Source organism: Podarcis filfolensis (genome assembly GCF_964270895.1).
Source record: "Podarcis filfolensis genome assembly, chromosome: 5".
Lineage (NCBI taxonomy): Eukaryota > Metazoa > Chordata > Lepidosauria > Squamata > Lacertidae > Podarcis > Podarcis filfolensis.
The window spans coordinates 57,073,968-57,092,917 of NC_139608.1; the positions used below are offsets into that span (position 1 = coordinate 57,073,968).

The window sequence follows — 18,950 nt, forward strand, 5'->3', positions numbered from 1 at the left end:
TCCCCAGAAGAGCAGTATTCCTAAAGTTTGTCCCGTTCACCTTGGGGCCAGGTTCACTGTGAGAGAAACTGCAGGCTGGATTACAACCCCAGATACTGAAATTCTGGTTCAAGCACTGGAATCCCTGACACCATTTCTACTCCTGACAGAAATGTTGTGAGTTTTTTTTTCTCAGTACTTTGGGCTCAGCTGCTTAATTGGCCAGGCTGGCAGCAGTAGGGAACCCAAAGTAATCAAAACCCAAAAGATCTGCTACGAAGTTGAGTCAAAACAGACTACAGGCGATTGCAGATTGCAAGCATCTGGGATATGTTCCTTCCAAACTTGCCAGTACGCTAAGAACACCTTTTAAACTGTACTTAAATAGTAGACACCACTCTCTTCTCTTTGCCATTCATTGCCTGTTTCATACTTCCAAATGTCAAGTTAAAACATCTGCTTCCTTCCTGGTCCTGCCTCTCTTCTCTGTTGTTGTTGTTTATACCCCACCCATCTGGCTGGGTTTCTCCAGCCACTCTGGGTGGCTCCCAACAGAATATTAAACAGAATAAAACATCAAACAGTAAAAACTTCCCTAAACAGGGCTGCCTTCAGATGTCTTCTAAAAGTCAGATAGTTGTTTATTTCCTGGACATCTGATGGGAGGGAGTTCCACAGGCTGGGTGCAGCCACCGAGAAGGCCCTCTGCCTGGTTCCCTTTAACCTCACTTCTCGCAGTGAGGGAGCCGCTAGAAGCACCCTTGGTGCTGGACCTCAGTGTCCGGGCTGAACGATGGGGGTGGAGATGCTCCTTCAGGCAGTTGCAACTATTTCCCATTGAAGGCATGGTTCTAAGCCTCTGAATCTCTTGCTTAATGCAATGCATTTACAATTATTTTCCACAGCAAAATGTGTTTGGCTCATGGAGATAAATATATTGCGATATTGCAACACTTATGTTGTACACCTTAATGGTAAATTGCTCTGCTCTGCATTTAATTATTTAATTAAACATTATACATGGTTGATATCCTGAATAAAAGGCTGAGTTTACGTTTTTTTTCTTTTTTTAAACTCAGCTACCTTCAAGTCCTATGAAACAAACTTAAGTACCACTTATCTCAATGGGCCTGTGCTAAGTAAGTTTGGATCCAACCCTTAATTCTCAGAAGTGGGAGTAAAACTTTCATGAAACAGACATGAAATATTCATTTAAAATCATTCTTTTGGTTGAGAAATAAACTAGAAATTTCCTTGATTCACTTATTTGTTTGGAATCCTAGGAAGATGTGTCATTCTTCTAGCCTGTTTATCTGCAAATGAGAACCACACTATCTTTCTGTTTTGAAAGGCTCTGCATCTGCGTGGTTTTCAGCGTGTACCATTACAGCACAGATGCCAAAAAAAATGACAGCATCTACTTTGGTCACAAGCTATGCCAGATGTGTTTATCCTTACAGTTCAGATTGCTGCTGCTGCTTTGTGCTGTTTCCAAAGCAAACTTAAACTGCAATCCAATCTGCACCTACTTGGAAGTAAGCCCTGTTTGAACTCAGTGGAACTTGCTTTTTTTTTTTAAAAAAAGATATTTATTGAGGTTTTACAAAAACATAAGTTTACAAAATAAGAAAAGGTCATATCAAAAGAAAAAGATACAAAAAAGAGAACATAGAAAAATGCATAAAAAGAAAAAAGAAGAATAAAAATACAAAATACAAAAGACAAATAGCTAAAAAAGAATTAAAAACAAATCAGTTCTTTGTAACTTTAAACTCATTAACTTATTTCCTTGGCCTCCTCACACCTCCCCTTTTTGTATTCCCATTTAAATAATCAAATCAGCAAATCCTTACCCTCTTTCGTTTATCTTAACTCTGTATCTTAACATATTATAACTCTATATTTTCATCCATTATCAATTCATTTTTGCATATTCTTATTAACTTTGTTGCTAATGCCACTTATTTTCCTCAGTGGAACTTGCTTATATACAAACACACATAGATCAACTATTTAAGTCTTTAATAGACATCATGAACAATATAAAACATATAAATATATAGTGTATATATATAATATATTATATAAAAATCTATGCATGTGAACACTTTTTAGAAAACAATTTAATTGAAAATGTTTCAATATTGAACTATGTCCTAAGCTGATTTTCCTAAAACAAAACATAATATGTCAGATACTTACTTAATTCATTGTGGCTGGAATAATTGAGTCTTCCAAGAATGACATATACTTTTAGATTAAATTTCACAGCAGAAAGTGATGATAAATGTGTTTTTCATTTTTAAAATTGATATTACAATATTCCTGAGAATCACAGCAACATGACTGATGGGCATTTTATTATTGTTTTAGTAGTAGTGTGGAATAATTCATGGGTATCATGTTTTCAAGCTACACTTTGGGTTACGCTATCCTGTGTTTTTCTTGCTTTGCTATACTATATTATTATATATCTTCTTCTTTTTTGCCAGAACACTTAGAAAGTGTGCAGTTAGCAGTGTTATGCTTACTTAGTTTATAGCTGTCATCCTTCACAGCAGATAATTGCTAGTTTGTTCCTGATTCATTTCCCCTTTCACCTCTCCAGCATATAATGCATTAATGTTGGTAAGCAGTCTTTTCCCAAAACCTGAAAGGCTATTAATGTGCTTATTCAGTCAAAAGTAGGTATGTTGGGTTTTGGTGCAGTGGTAGAGATGTGAAGGCCTGGGAGGAAACTGGGAAAATGTGGTGCTGGGGTGTTCCCATTTTTCCAGAAACAAATAGGGAGTGCTTTTTGTTTGCTTGCAGGCAGCCCTTCCAAATTTTAATCAAAGTGCAGCAAAAGTTTGCATAGAAGTTAACTTATAAGAAAAAGAATAAGTTTTTGTTTTATCAGAAAAGCCCGTGCTTTGATGTTCTATCTCTCTCTGGAAACTATATATAATTCCTTGGGCTTGTTGCGCTGTATTGACTTTTACTGACAGATGGCACCAACTTTATTCTAGAGCCAAACCATCCACAAGGAGTAGGAGTAGCTATCACAGACTCCTATCTCGATAATAGTGTTTCTCTGTGGGCATCTATCCATGTTTTATATACAATTGACCGCTTATTTCCATAATAACAATTGATCAGTGGAATTCACTGATCATCACAAGGCTTTTGAAAGCATGACTCTTTATTGTGTGTGGCTCTCCAGCTGTTATAGTGTCTTAACTTTAAGCTGGAAAGACTTCAGCTTCTGACCTCTCCTCTTCCTGGTTTCCTCCTCTTCTCCCTCTGACTGCTCATTGTTGACACACCACGACTTCCCAGACTCTTCCCTTGCTGGTTCCCCTGTGCCCAACTAGTCCGTGACAGGTATTAACTGAATGCACCTATAGAAACTGTCAATTCTGCTAATTTTGATATTGTTTTGCCAGTAAAACTTCCTATCTTACAATAAATTACTGTATGCTGTTTTTCTTTACTCAAAGACTAACTACCACATCTCTTGCTGAAATAAAAGTATGTTTTCACATTTCTAACAAGAACATGGGCTGATTTCAGTGCTGCGCTTGCCCCTACAAATGCTGCTCAAAAGGGAAACCCAGCCAGATGGGTGGGGTATAAACAAACAAATAATAATAATAATAAATTATTTATTTCTGGCAGCATTGCAAGTGGCAGGTACTGTGTTTAAAAACACTTAATTTTTGTGTGCCAACCAAAATTCGCACTGCCTTTCTGTGCCATCAGCTGCTTAGTGTGTGTGGTGCTGGCATGGAGATATTACACATTTTCCCTGTCACGAGGCAACAGCTATTCAAGTGATTTATCTATCAAATGGAACATTGCTTTAGTTAAGCACATTTGGTGGTCTCAGGGAGGCGGGGGGCTATCATTTTTTAGAAAGTGGTTATGTTTATAATTATGAAAGTTCTGCACCCTGCTTAAAAGTGAGGGGTACAGTGTAGGATGATGATATTATTTAACACTTAAGTTTTTGAACAAAAGTGTGGGACATTGTGTGTACAGTACATTGCAGAGGCACTTGACCACTAGGTTAAATGTCATCACTTTGTCTGTATAGCTACTTACCATGTCATAATGACTCGGTCCACATCCTCTTTCCAGGAAACATCTGTTAGGAACCAGGAAATTCAGTAATAGCTTCCTCCATTTCTTTATGACTAGTGTGTATGTGAGAGAGAGCACACAAACATGCTTCTAGATTTTAGAATATGAGACTGCAGAAGATAATGTACAAAACATTGTATGATGATCATCTGTGAAGAAAAGCACTTTAGAAATGGTAGTTCAAAATAAAGCATATCCTTTTCACTTTAAATATTTAACTATAAATTTTATGGAAAATTCAAAGTATCTTCATCTTGCATTTCAATCAGCTGCAGTTGTGTGATTGCACCTAAATGCTTTGGGCCTACATAATTGTCTGCAAAATTGCCTCTGTAATTGTTTATGTTGGCAGTTTGCACCTCCAAATTGAAGGTCAGTGACTGAGGGATTTGGAAAAGGGAGGAGGGAGTGTTGGGAGTTAGCAAAATACACTCTAACACAGCTGTCCTCATTACCTACTGTAAGGGAAAAACTAATTAGTTTTATTGAATTCAGTTTTCTAGTGGAACTATTTGCAGCTTGTTAATCTTCATAATGCAGAATGACTGTTAAATGAATTTTAGTTCTATGGCTTTTGATGTGCGGTATAATAAACTGAAAGGATTGATTCAGATGCTATGCATTACAACATCTTCCTCAAAGATGGATGAATTCTCTGTAGAATTCAGGACAGAATAAGTAGATTGCACAGATTATGAAACAACTATGTTAGTATCTCTGCAGTGCATTGTGACCTAATTTCTCATTCTATTTTCTGCATAGGCTGGCTAGAAAGAAGAATTAACACTATTTGTGTTTTGTTTTGTTTTTAAAAAAGAATTAAAACAACAATTGCATCTTCATCATATCCTGGTTGGGAGGAAGGATAATTCCATAAGAGCTGGTGGAGAACTGATTTCACCCACCAGCTTAGGGTTTCTCAGATTGAAACTGATTTGAAAATAATATAATTAATTAAAATCCAAACAAAAGTAAGATGGTGAGCGTAAAATAATAATTTGTTTCATCAGTGCTGCAAAAGGCTGGTGTTTCAACTGGCACAGCGAGCACATGGAACAGGGTCTGTGAAAAGTAGCAGTAGGGAAATAAATCCCCAGGACCTCATCACCACAGACTTCTGTTGGGAGAAACATGCAGTGAACAAGTGTGTGCATGAGTATCTGCAGGGTTGGCCATGGGAGTGCTTTTTTTCTAAGGATATGCAAGACACAAATTAAGACTTTGATAAAAAGAAGTTATTGACCATTTTGGCCAAGGCTCCAGTGTTTGCTTAAAGCAGGGTTCAGCAAACTTTTTCCGCAGGGGGCCGGTCCACTGTCCCTCAGACCTTGTGGGGGGGCCGGACTATATTTTGAAAACAAAAATCCTCCCCACGACTCTCCCCTTCTCCACAGCACCGGACGAGCCCCGGTGGCTGCTTACCTGTGCCTTGCGAGCGGCAGGGGCTGGCAGCGGTGGAGGGATGATGAGTGGCACGAAAGGGCTGGCACTGGTGAGGGGCTGCTTAAAATGGCTCTCAGCCAACCGCGGTGCAACAAAGCCCAGCCCCCTTCCTCCTCTAGGCAGGGCGGGGAGAAGCCAGTAGGAGGGAGGGAGGGGGCGCCGCCACAATGTGTGTGAGGGAGGGGGGCAGGAAATGGCACAGCCCGAACGACCAGAATCCCCACACCAATCCACGCAGCGATTCCTGGACCGTCCGTGGGCCGGATCTGGTAGGCAATTGGGCCGGATCCAGCCTCCGGGCATTAGTCTGCCGACCCCTGGCTTAAAGAGTTATCTACTTTGTGTTATATTTTCCTTTATGTTGTGGACAAACAACAACATCATCAACAACAACAAAAAAGCCTGACTAGTTTCCAACCTTATGTCTGACATTCACTGTAGCAAGGTGGTGTCTGTGTAAGAGGTGTGAATTTCAGCATTAGGAGTCTTTAGTTTAGAGTCCTACAGTATTGTTGTTCAGTGGACAAACTGAAAACAAATATAATGAATCAAAATAGTCAACAACCTGTAGTTCCAAGTCATAGACCATGCTCCACTCCGTAATTATTTTTGTGGACACGTGTGTGTGTGTGTGTGTGTGTGTGTGAGCGAGAGAGAGAGAGAGAGAGAGAGAGAGAAATTCAGCAAATATAATCTCACAGAGAAGCAACCAGTGGCATGTTATTTTTTAAACATGTTGTCATAAATTACTGTGAACACATGCTGAGCATTTTATGTGTTTATAGGGCTACTTTTATATGGAGACACCCTGAGGCTGAAATCCTATGTGCACTTACAAGAAGTAAGTCCCAGTGACCACAATAGGGCTTCCTTCTAAGTAACCATGCAGAGGGTTGTGCTGTCAAACTTCCTGTGCTAAGCTGCGTGCTCATGATATACGTCTCAGTTTCAAAGCAGGTTTGTCATGAGTGGCATCAACTGGAAAAAACAGAATTGCTTAGGAGCTTAAGTCATTCTGTCCATTAACCTGGAATTTAACTTGGATGTGGTTTAGGTGTTGTTTGCACAGGAACATACCAGTGATCTATTTCCAGAATACAAATTGTATGTCTGCAGGCCACATACCTAGGTTCCTGAACAAATGATATTGTGAATGTATGCCAGATTGGTTCTAAAACATCCAGGAGTCCACATAGGTAGAGCAGACTCCCTCTACCTATGGTTGCCCTTCAACTTATGGATGGCTACCAGGAATGCAGTTTAGGGGGATGTGCAGTGGTGTGTGGTCAATGGGCTAGGCTATTCTCCTATATGTTCCCCTGGTGCCTCCTTCCCAAAGCCTGGAAAGCTTTTGCCCAGCAGAGGGAGGGAGGTGCGATACTCCGATGGGTCCAAGAGCCCTTCTGCCACCTTCCCAAAGCCCGCCCAGCTTTGGGAAGGAGGCAAGAGGGCTCCTGAGTCCTGTCAGAGGGCTGGCACCTGCTTCCCAAAGCCCAGGAAGCTTCTGCCAAGCTTAGGGAAGGAGGCACGATGCTCACATGTGTGACATGGGAAACGTCAGGCCCCCTCCATTGCCCTTGGAAGCTGACGCCTTTGGCCCTAACTGTTCCCCCACAAAAAAATTCACCGCATGCCACTGGGGATACATGATTGCTCTGCTCCCTCTTTCCCTTTCCACATGATTAGCATCCTTGAGTTATTTTGAACCAATCTCTAACTTTAGGGGTAGAGGAAGCAGGCTTATTTGTTTAAAGTAGTTGTTTAAAATTAACATTGCACGAAACTCTTGCATAGGGCTTACATGACCCAAATTTCCTTCCTCCAGCCATGTGTTCATTCCTTCCTGAGCAAGGCTTTTGCCAGTTTGAATTGCAGGTCTTTCAATATATTCAAGTTCTGTTTTTCAGTACTTGCCTTGTGGTTCAAATTCCACAATGAGGTGTCTTGCCACACAAACAACAAAAGAATATTGGATATATATTCTAAGTGATTGCACTGGAGACAAAAACTTGCATATAAACATAGAGGTGTGTCATCAGTTTAGAGCAACAATATGTATATATATTTATATAAACATTTTTAATTCTCCCTTTCTCTTTTTTCTTTGCAGCCTATAGCATCTTCTTCTAGTAGGTGAGTACACTGCATAATCTAGCTATTAACAATTATCCACCAGTATATTCAAGTATACTATTCTTTTTAAGAAATTTCACAACATTATGAAGTTAACAGCTTGAAGCTATATAGCAGCCAAACTATATTTAAATTTTATAGGTCAGCATATTTTATAGGGGGTAGCCTTTGCAGTCCCACTTTTCCTTCTCGTATTAGTTGTTAGGATATAATTTAGCATGCATTAGTTTGCAGCCTTGAAAATAAAGTGCTTCTTATCACTGACATACATTTGAAGCCCATTGTCAGATAATGGTGCTGATTGTAGTTGCTTGTGACACAGATCTGCTGTTGGGAAAATGGCTGAAAAAGAACTATTCTAGAACCACGTCGGCAGAATTGGGCTGCTTTCATTGTAAGAGCCATTCATTGCTTCAGTTCTGAATGCCAGGTTTAAAAAGTAGGACGATTCAAAATAGAAAGATAGAAATGGGTAAAGGGGGCATTTTGAAGGCACATCTGCCTGGGCAAATAATACCTGGTTTTTTTAAAAGTTTGTTTTAAAAGGATGTGCATGAAGGATAATGTGGTAGGAAACTTGTGCCGGTTTCTTAGCAATGAACATTTAACTGAGGAAATAATGTTGCTTAGGGTTGCATGTGAAAGCTATAAATTGCCTTGAGTTATTTTGAACTGCTTTGTTCCAACTTCAGCGATATTCAAGCTTCTGGCAGAAGTCATTATGTTGAAAATACGTTGCTTCTTTGTTATAGGTGTATCACCTAAGACCATGATTAAGCTGTTATTGAGAGGCAGCTTAAAGGTGGCTATTAGGAATGAGGAGGTATATACTCATTCTCACAGCCCAGTGAAGGAATTTGAGGCACAGGCTGGCTGCAGGGAAGCATGGTCACTGTCATGGCCAAAAGAGCTAATAATAATAGAATCATAGAGTTGGAAGAGACCACAAGAGTCGTTTAGTCCAACCTGCTGCAATGCAGGAATCTTTTGCCCAACATGGGGCTCAAACCTATGCAGGAATCTTTTGCCCAACATGGGGCCCAAACCCACAACCTTGAGATTAAGAGACCTCAGACTGAGCTGGGTCTCCCCAGGATCTCATGGGGTTTCTTCATCTTGCATGGCTGGATGAGATCTTAGAGAAGGGAGGGACAACAGGCCCTTTAAAAAGGCCAGTCCCACCCAGACTTGGCTTCTCTTTCCTTTCATCACCTTTACTCTTAATTGGCTTTGTAATATCATGTATTGTTGCAATACCATTGTTTAAAGAGCGATCCTAGCCATGTCTACACAGTGGTAAGGCCTATTGAATTCAATGAGGCTAACTCCCAGGTAAGTAGGATTAGGATTGCTGCCTTAGCGTGTGATTCCCGATTGTCAGTCTGGTAAGAAGGAAACTGCTGGAAGCAGAAGTGACACAGGAACCAACAGCTGCTTAAATAGGCAAGTGAAAACAGTACATGAAGCGTTTCACATGCTCTGAAACCACCTTGCTGTTTCACACACATCCCTAAATAGCTCCAAAAAAAAAAAACACAAAACCTTCATAGGTGAAGCCAGACATCATTCTGGAGTTTGCTAGAACAGTATTGCTTTTCAATGAAAATTTGTCCTCTTTGTCTGTGCATCAGATACTGGACACATGGACAACTGCAGCTGCGTAAGCTAAATCCACAGTGGATTTGTAGTGCTGTAGTCATTTATTGTGTCAGCAAGCAGGCTATACTAGGGGCTTGAATTACCACCTTTGTTTGAAGGTAGGACTGATATGAATTTTTAATCTCAACAAGGAATGCTATGAAGCAGCCACTTCATAATAGGCAATATGGTGGACCTGGGTCTTACCCTTGCATATTAAAGTTTGTGAGTTTCATTTAAGGCGTGCTCTTTCATCTTACTCTCTTCAAGTTTTCTACTTATGTCTTTTTGTAGGAAGCAAAGGAGATTTGCAGCTGTGTGGGGGAGGGGAATGTTCCTACTCTTACGAATGAGTTTGAAAGCCAGCAATTTCTTAATCATTTACCAGAATGGTTGTTTCCTATTCCAGCAGCAGAAGGAAATGTTTACATTATGAGACGCAGCAGCCTTTTCCAGACAATCCTATGACTCTGGCTTTTTGACTATTTATCACATGCAACAGCTACTATAATTATGCCCAGCAGTCAAGGTTTCCATTTAGAAAAGCATGAGTAGCTGGTGGAGGGATGGGCTGGGACACCAATATATTTTCTATTTAAAAGGAACTTAGTTGCACTTGAACCGGGATTTCCTGAAACAAAGATTTGCTGATAAAGGCTTACTTTACAGTTGATAAGCAAAATGGATCCCAGGGTATTATGTTGGTTGTCCGTTAGATCTGTTCTGGATGAAAAAGAGGTAAATGAGTATATTGGATTGTTTTATTTAATGAAGTGTGTTTTTAATGAAGTGTGTATTTATTGAAGTGTGCAGTGTAAGAGAGAATATATTCTAAACAATACAGTTTATTAGTTAAATATATTACAGTGCTTTTTCTAAGATCATATTTCATAGATGTGGAAAGGTGCCAGAAAAGGAATAAAACCACAGGAGTATATAACAAAATTAAGATTCTGAACTTGGAAAGTGATATGTTCTGTTTAATATGACAAATAGCAAGATCCTGTAATGTTTACTTGGAATTAAGATTCACTGAGAGGAATGGGGCACTCAAGTAAGTGTGCATACGATATTGACCATAATGAAATAGAAAACAATTGTCAATACCAAGCGATTCTTCGTTTTTAGAAAAGTGAAATATGTACATGGATCATTGTGTCAAAATCAGTGCATTAAAGACAAATTTTGCTTACAATTTTAGAAATAATATGTAAGACCTCCTATATTAAGAACACAAGTAGTGTTTTAATAGCTTTATTTCAATAATAATTGGAACTTAAATTATTTTATATTTTGTTGGGTGTAGACTTACTAATTCATATATAATTTCTTACAGTGAAGTTGCTGTGGAGTAGGCTGTTGGTCTAAAAATGACAGAGTTAAAAATCATTTTTCATATGTGGAGGAGCTAGAAATATTATTCCGTGTAATTCAGTAATATTTAAATATGGATAAAAGATCAGAAAGGAACATTAGGAGATTTTGGCCCTTGCACATAATACCTTTCAGTTCTAAGTAAATTGCAAATACCTACGGGCTATGCTCCTGCTGTTGAGTGTGAAAAGTCTTCCACTGTGCTAAACAGATTTTCAGCATTGGTGGAAGAGGAAGGAGAATAGTTTTGTGAATTTCCATGTAATTGTCTGTGCTATCACATTCAACAACACTCATTTTGGTGGGGAAAGAAAGCATGCAGTGAATGATCACATGCTGGATGCAGGCTGTTTCTTTTTTACCTCAGAACGTATGGAAACAGTCCTGCATGGATAGTCAGTGGGGCGCCACCCATATGTCATTGGACTACAACTCCCATCAGCCTCAGTCAGCATGGCCAATGGTCAGCCTGGTCAGCCTGGCTGAAATGTGTTCTCAAACCTGACACAGTCATACCTTGGGGTTACAGACGCTTCGGGTTGTGCGATTTTGGGTTGTGCACCACACCGAACCCGGAAGTACCGGAATGGTTACTTCCGGGTTTCAGTGCTTGTGCATGCGCAGAAGCACTAAATCGCGCCCCACGCATGCTCAGACTTGCGGGTTGCGAATGCTGTGAGTTGTGAACGTGCCTCCCGCACAGATCACGTTCGCAACCCGAGCGTCCACTGTACAGCCTCCTGCCTGCCTGGATGGAAGATAGAGGGGGGGTGAATGTGTGTAGAAACTCTGGCACGGTCCCCCAGGAGGTTGTCCAGAAAGGAATGTAAGCCTTTGGTTGAAAAGGGCTTTCCACCCCTGTGCGAAGCTATCTCCTTCCTGGTTTGTTTATCCACTTGTGCAAAGGAGGGAACAAAGCGGGAACAGTCGGGCTTTGTGCAGCAGCCCAGTTTCCGCACAGTATGGTTTACTGAAGCTAATTGTTACATGTGAACTTAGCCATTATCAGATGTGGAGTGTATTTCTACCCTTCTAATTGGCTGGAAATTGCAGTAAATGTATTTCCTGACACTTTGCTTTTTGAATGATTTTATTATGCCCTGTAATTATATTTCATTTGTATTATGTGAAACACTCTTGAAGGCATGGCAAGGAGCATTTTCTTTGTTTTTTTAAAATAATAATAATAGATAATAAATTTTATTTGTACCCTGCCCTCCCCAGCCGAAGCCAGGCTCAGAGCGGCCAACATTATACAAATAACACAGTACAGTGGTACCTTGGGTTACATACGCTTCGAGTTACAGACTCCGCTAACCCAGAAATATTACCTTGGGTTAAGAACTTTGCTTCAGGGTGAGAACAGAAATCGCACGCGGCAGCGCAGCAGCAGCAGGAGGCCCCATTAGCTAAAGTGGTGCTTCAGGTTAAGAACAGTTTCAGGTTAAGAACAGAACGAATTAAGTTCTTAACCTGAGGTACCACTGTATATATAAAATACAATACATAATATTGATGAATATGATAGAAATTCCAGAAATAAAGTCCCAAACTTTCATTTTGAAATACTTATACATTTAAACCAGTAGACAAAATGAATCTGCAATGTGTATAAAGGTCATAGCAAAATAGGCTTTTGGGGTGAGTAGGGGGGGACTAAGTTTACATGAAAGAAAATGTTTCATTTTGCACTGTCCTTTGCCAGACTCTGAGACTGGTAAGCAAGGGCAGTTTACATTTGCTTAGGTGCAGGTGTCATGTCATAGAATAATAGAAACATAGAAGAGTTGAAAGAGACCCCAAGGGTCATCTAGTCCAACCCCCTTTCATTGTCTGCATATAGTTGCTCTGCAAAGCAAATAATACATGAAGACCACCTGCAGATATAACTGTGTGCAAGATTTAACAAAGCTGGCCTATTTTAAGGACTGATGCCCTTTATATGCTTCATGAATGCTTAATAGTGTATGTGAATTTTTTTTACCATGGAGTAAATCCCTTTTTTAAAACACTGCAGTAGAAAATAACATATGCTCTCTTAGTGAAGTCCTTGCTTGTTAGCATTAATATAATGCACACAGTTCTTTAAAGGCAGCAACATGGTCCCAGACCAGAAGGCGTTTAGACTGACATGATTATTTGTGAATGAAGAAAATGGCATTTCAGTAAACAAAGTGTGCATGCAGGCACCAATGTGTGCTTTATCCAGCTGTCTCCCCTGTTCATATATATATAATCAGAGATGGAGGGGGAGGGCTGTTGTTTTATTAATCTGTGAAAATGAGCCACCTTCAATACACTGATTTTGGTTAATATTTCCCAGTGTGAATCACTTCCGGTATCTGAGCTGTCTTGCTGTCAATGCTTCCATGTTACTCAACACAGGGGCAGGGGTGAGCTGAGTAGCCCTGGCTTCTCTCTGAACAGCTCAGCTATCTGTGGTTATAACATCTTCCTGCGTGAAGCTGTACTGTACTTATGAAGGGTTTGACACAAACTGGAACTCTGCACAATTTGAATTCTGGGTCATCTGGAGCCCTTTGCATCTACAGTGTTACTACAGATAGCTGCACTGTTCAAGTGGACATTGGAGTATGGGCTACTCAGTGTGCTCCCATGTCTGTCACGAGGAACATAGTACAGTGGTACCTCGGGTTACAAACGCTTCAGGTTACATATGCTTCAAGTTACAGACTCCGCTAACCCAGAAATAATACCTCGGGTTAAGAACTTTGCTTCAGGGTGAGAACAGAAATCGTGCAGCAGCGGCACAGCAGCAGCAGGAGGCCCCATTAGCTAAAGTGGTGCTTCAGGTTAAGAACAGTTTCAGGTTAAGAACAGACCTCCAGAATGAATTCTTAACCCGAGGTACCACTGTATTAATTACTGAGGAGGGCTGCAACTTAACTCTGTATGCTTTCACTGCTGTTTTCTTTATGTCATATTCAACTTTCTATCTTGGCTAATATTAGAAGATCATTTTTTCAGTTCCTTCCTCCTTAACTTGAAATTAGCATTTACCACACATGTGTATTGCATGTTATTTTTAATTTTTGTTGTAACTGCAGAGAGGTCAGGCAGGAGAGAGTCCTGTAGCTAGAAGGAAGTGAAATGTAACAGGAAGAAATGACATCATCCTTGTCTTCTCCTACTCTGTTTCCTAAGCCTGATACATAATAGTGCAGATTGGATCTTTTATGTTAAAAGGAAACAAAAACATTAACAACACTTGGCACAATAGGGTTCTTGGAAACTGGAGCAGCTGAAAGAAACATAAGATCCTTTGACATGTTTTATGCAGGTTGAATGGCTATGTTTGCACGGTTGCAGCACCTAGGTACACCTACATTTACAATGATCTAAAGAGTTCTATGGATTGCTACAGCGCACGGAAATGCTGTTTATCTTCCTCCCACAGTGGTACCTGTTTGTCTACTTGCACTGGCATGCTTTCAAACTGCTAGGTTGGCAGGAGCTGGGATAGAGCAATAGGAGCTCACCCCGCCGCAGGGATTTGAACTGCCGACCTTCCGATTGGCAAGCCCAAGAGGCTCAGTGGTTTAGACTACAGCACCACCTGCATCCCAGTACACTAGTCTGTAAGTAACTGTGAGCAAGGAAAGTACCCTAAAATTAAATACCTTCATTTAACCAGATTAGTATCTGTCCCCTTTGGATTCAACAGGTAGGCACACTTTCCTTCTATAGCCGTCAAGCATGAAGGGAGATTTAGAGATGCTTGAATCAAAAGAGTTACTGGACGCATTTGAATGCTTAGATCTCAATAATTTAAATAGGATTTACACTTAACTTTCTCTGTTCTGGAATTCATAATAAGGTCAGATAGACAAGAGCATTCTATCTGTCAGTTATACTCTTCATTTCATAAATAAGTCTCCTTTCGGTAGATCAGGTGTTATTGACCTTCAGTAAATTATTGCTAAACCTTGAGTGTTACAACTCCCAACCTCTTAAATTCTCCCAATTTATCAGAAAACCTTTATTGTTCCTATCAATCATTGTGCAGTGAATGTATACCACATTATCTCTTTTGCAAGTCACACTGTTTTTAAATCATTTAGGATGCTATTCACAGTGTTAAGGCACCATCTTGTGAAGCTGTTGCAAGCTTAAACAGCAAGATAAGAAAACCACCATATGTCTACCTGATTATGTTTATTTAATATTCTCTACACCCTGACACTACTGGACTGAAGCCTGTGCATTTCCAGTACTTTTGACATAAGCTTGTTTTGAACTCTCTTTTTTTAAGGGCATGTTAGGAAATTGTGACACTATTTTCTTCAGGTATTTTGAGGTTATTTGTCGTATATTTTCTTAACTCTCTGTATAAGCACCTTTATTAATAGACCATTTTGTTGTTGCCTGGCATAAATGAGTTACCAGCATATAGCTGCAAGGAAAATATTACCTAGAAAACTTTTGAGCTACCTTTGCTCAGGTACTATATGTCATAGAAGCATAGAATCATAGAACTGTAGCGTTGGAAGGGTACCACAAGGGCCATCTAGTCAAACCCTCTGCAAGGCAGGAATCTTTTGCTCAATGTAGGGCTCGAATCCATCATTATCATTCCTCATCCCTGTGGCAATCTTGCTACCCATAAGGCCTACAAGCAATCAGATCTGGCATTGCTTGCCTTCTTTCTCCTGGAAATGTGGGTAATTATTGCATTGGTCACTAGACATATTTGCTGCCTATAATCCACTGAATGAATGAATGAATTGAACTGCTGAGATAGTATAACAGAAGTTGTGTGAAACATTTCTTTATGGGTACAGTGCACTACAGAATATAACAGGCGCACAGCTGTTAAAAATTCTTCGCTTATTAGTCTTAGCCAAAAAAAAAGGGAACAGCAATTCCTTACAGATAGAACAGTTGAACTTGAGAACAATTGAAGTTGAGAGTAAGAGGCTTACCTGCAGTGTTTTTCTTCTAGTTGAGTAGCACCAGAAAAAAAGCACTGCTTACCTGAGTTCATCTTGAGTCAATGATTAAGCTGGGTCTATGAAATACAATGAGGATTTTAATTTGGTATTCGAAATGGTACTAATCTGCTTTTAAATGTGTTATGGGAGGGGAGATTATTGGTTTGTTTTTGTTCTTCTATTTATTATGTATTTTGTGTTTTTTATATTGTGATCTTTTGTTGTGAACCACCTTGAGATCTATGGTTGAAGTGCAGTATAGAAATTTAATAATATCAATAGTTACAGGCTAAGGAAGCCGATGTTTGTCCGCAGACAGTTTTTCCGGGTCATGTGGCCAGCATGACTAAGCCGCTTCTGGCTCAACGGAACACCGAAACCAGAGCAGCGCATGGAAACGCTGTTTACCTTCCTGCCGGAGCGGTACCTATTTATCTACTTGCACTTTTTTGGCGTGCTTTCGAACTGCTAGGTTGGCAGGAACTGGGACTGAGCAATGCGAGCTCAGCCCGGCGCAGGGATTCAAACCGCCAACCTTCTGATCGGCAAGCCCAAGAGGCTCAGCGGTTTAGACCACAGCGCCACCTGTGTCCCTACTCTTAAGTTAGACATAATTTTATTTGGCTTGTGGTGGTTTCTTAGAGGTTTAGAAGCCAGTTCTGATATGGTTTCTTAGTGGATATTGTTGGTGCCCACTGAATCCTCACACGATACATCTCAGAACCCTTGGTTGGCTTGAGTATGAAACAAAATGGTATAATATTTCTATTGTCCCCTTCCCAAAGTGTACATTCTTTATACAACAAAACAAAAATCAATTGCTAGCTCTTACTTGCTCATGTGTTAGCATTTCATTTATGATGAGTTGGGTATTTTTCTCCCAAAAGGGGAGTTTTATTGGAAAAAAGTTTCACATGGTGGTAATTGGCTTGAAACTGAACTATAAGAGAATCTAGTTAAATTCCACCCTTAAACTGACAGGTTCTTTCAAGCATCTTTAGCAATATTTTATCATGTACATCACTACAACTGAGTTGCTAATTAACTGTGGCCATTAGGTGAGAGAGGTGGTTAAACTACCTTGTATTTAGAATTATAGCTTCTGGCATTTAGGATGTATAATTTAAGACTTGACACAATGCATTAATTAGTGCAGACTTCATAATTTTATGTTGCATTGCTGATAAGACTGAAAGTATGCTGTTTCTTAATTAGGCTTTATATTAAAATTATGTATCTGATTTGCTCTGTGCAAGCTTTGCCAAGTAAAACAAACGATTTGACTTATATTTTCAGTATTTATTAATGAGAAATGGGAGCTGAGCATTATTGCTGTGACAGCCTCTGAAGATAAGTGGTATTGTTTAAAAATACCCTGGAACTCAAATTGTGATCAAACAATGTAATATGGTTACTTATAATTATGGCACAAGAAGATTATTATTTCAAGAATTCCCATGAATAAAGACAATTTACTTATTATTATTAACACCCATAGTTCCTCGGTGCATATATCCACATATAGATAAAACATATGTGCAATGACATGTCTGTGCAGATTTGTTTCTGCAAAAATTGGTGCTGGAGATCTTCTGTACACATGCAACTGGTCAGTGAGAAAAATAGCTCCTCCTTTTCCAACATCTTTAATTGTGATGTCTCGATTGTTTCCGAGGCTGTAGATAGCATCACACTTTGTGCATCTGGGGTTATACGATACAAAAAAAAATACTCTTCACTGAGCACCTCAGCCTTGGGCGTAGTAGCAGAAGTACTTAGTCACAATACCAGAGTAGATTTCTATACTATCTGAAGGGATCCATGCAAAATTCCTCTTCCCTTATTCCTGAGGAGTGTGCTGTGCATTGCTGCACTGTCCAGGGGTACATTGAGAAGATGGTAGTTGTATGCTGATGTACAGATTAGTGTTGTGATTGATGTATTTCCTGAGTTGTAGATGATGGGGGTGGGGAACACAGAATTGAATCGTATGTGGATTCTTCTACATGCCTCAGTGTGGGGATGGGTAGAGTAACAACGTGGCTGTGGAAATTTTAGGGTATTCCTGTTGTGGCCCAAAAAGATGTGGAGCAGATTAGATAGTTCAGTATCTTGTCTCTTTCTTTGAAGAAGCAGAGGGCTGTATCCAGAGCCAGTCCTACTCAGAGTAAACAGATTGAAACTAATTGACACGACTAACTTGTGTACACAGTACTACATGCCTCTGGATTAGTTGCGTTGTTTTGGAGTATTTCTGCCAGGTACATGACTGGAAAGTTGATCCTTTACACAAGGTTACAGTTATAGTTTACTATCATTGTTGCCTCTTTATGGTTCTAATTTCAAACTGCAAGCTTATTGCATTTAGCTCTGTGAAATCACTAATACTGTGACAGCGCTATATGAATAATAAAAATAAATGGTGATAACATTAACTATAATTACACCAAGTTAATGAGGTATTTTGTCTTTATTATTATTTTGCCTTTAAATCTAAAAGTCCCCATAGAGAAAGCAGTTCTAGTTTTGCTGAACACAAACCATACTGAGATAGATATCTTCCATTTATTAATAATATAGCTAAGAGAATAGTTGTTTAGAGAAGCATGGTTTAAAAACAAGCAAGCAAACAAACTTGCAGGCGGTGTTTCTTCTGCAGTTAGGACAGGGCTGCCGAAAGACTTGTTTCAAAAGAATATAAATGAAGTTTAGATCATTCAAAATAATAGCGTTAACCAATAATAATAATAATTACAATTGCAAAATAGAAACTAATTCCCTGTTTATTCAATTATTCATTTCTAGATGGTTATATATAAGGAAATCTGGATTTTCCCTAGTGTTTCATGAGCAGCTGAAAAGCATAAAACTATAGAGCTAATTAATGCAAGTATAGCTGTGATACTTGAACAGTGATTACCAACATATTACAAACTTCATGCATACATCAGTACTGTAGGTATTAAAAATATATCTTGGAACTTAGTCCTTCTAAATTCTACTCTTAACTTTATGGAAGCTGCTTTTTTCAGACTAAGTTTGGAAATGGTTGCCTTGTACTTGAAATAATGTAAATGAAATTTGAGATTAAAGTTCTGTAATCTGAAAAGATAATTTAATGTTCAGTAAGGTATTTTAGGCTTATTATAAAAATATTTCAGTGCCGAAATTAAATTCAGAGTAAAATGTAATGATTATCATGACTTTTTAACAATGAACTTTGCAGGTTTCTCATTCAAAGTATCATTATGCAAGATATGATACCTTAGTTTATGGGATATGTATTGTTATTTGATCATAGTCAAATAA

General features: G+C 39.3%; 1 protein-coding gene across 11 annotated transcripts in view; it reads left to right on the forward strand.

Moving 5' to 3' along the window:
• Positions 1 to 18,950, forward strand: part of PTPRE (protein tyrosine phosphatase receptor type E) — a 158,726-nt gene that overhangs the window by 64,885 nt on the left and 74,891 nt on the right. For 4 of the 11 annotated variants that reach the window (XM_083616925.1, XM_083616923.1, XM_083616914.1 and 1 more), the window contains exon 2: positions 7,655 to 7,677. Coding sequence is in view for 5 of the 11 variants with exons in the window: in XM_083616911.1 (XP_083473037.1) it covers positions 7,479 to 7,571; positions 7,655 to 7,677 (116 nt within the window). In the remaining 6 variants the exon portion in view is untranslated. Of the gene's footprint in view, positions 1 to 6,333; positions 6,386 to 7,473; positions 7,572 to 7,654; positions 7,678 to 9,830; positions 10,054 to 18,950 lie in introns of those variants that run through there. The other 7 variants (XM_083616911.1, XM_083616919.1, XM_083616920.1 and 4 more) reach the window with 5 other exon arrangements.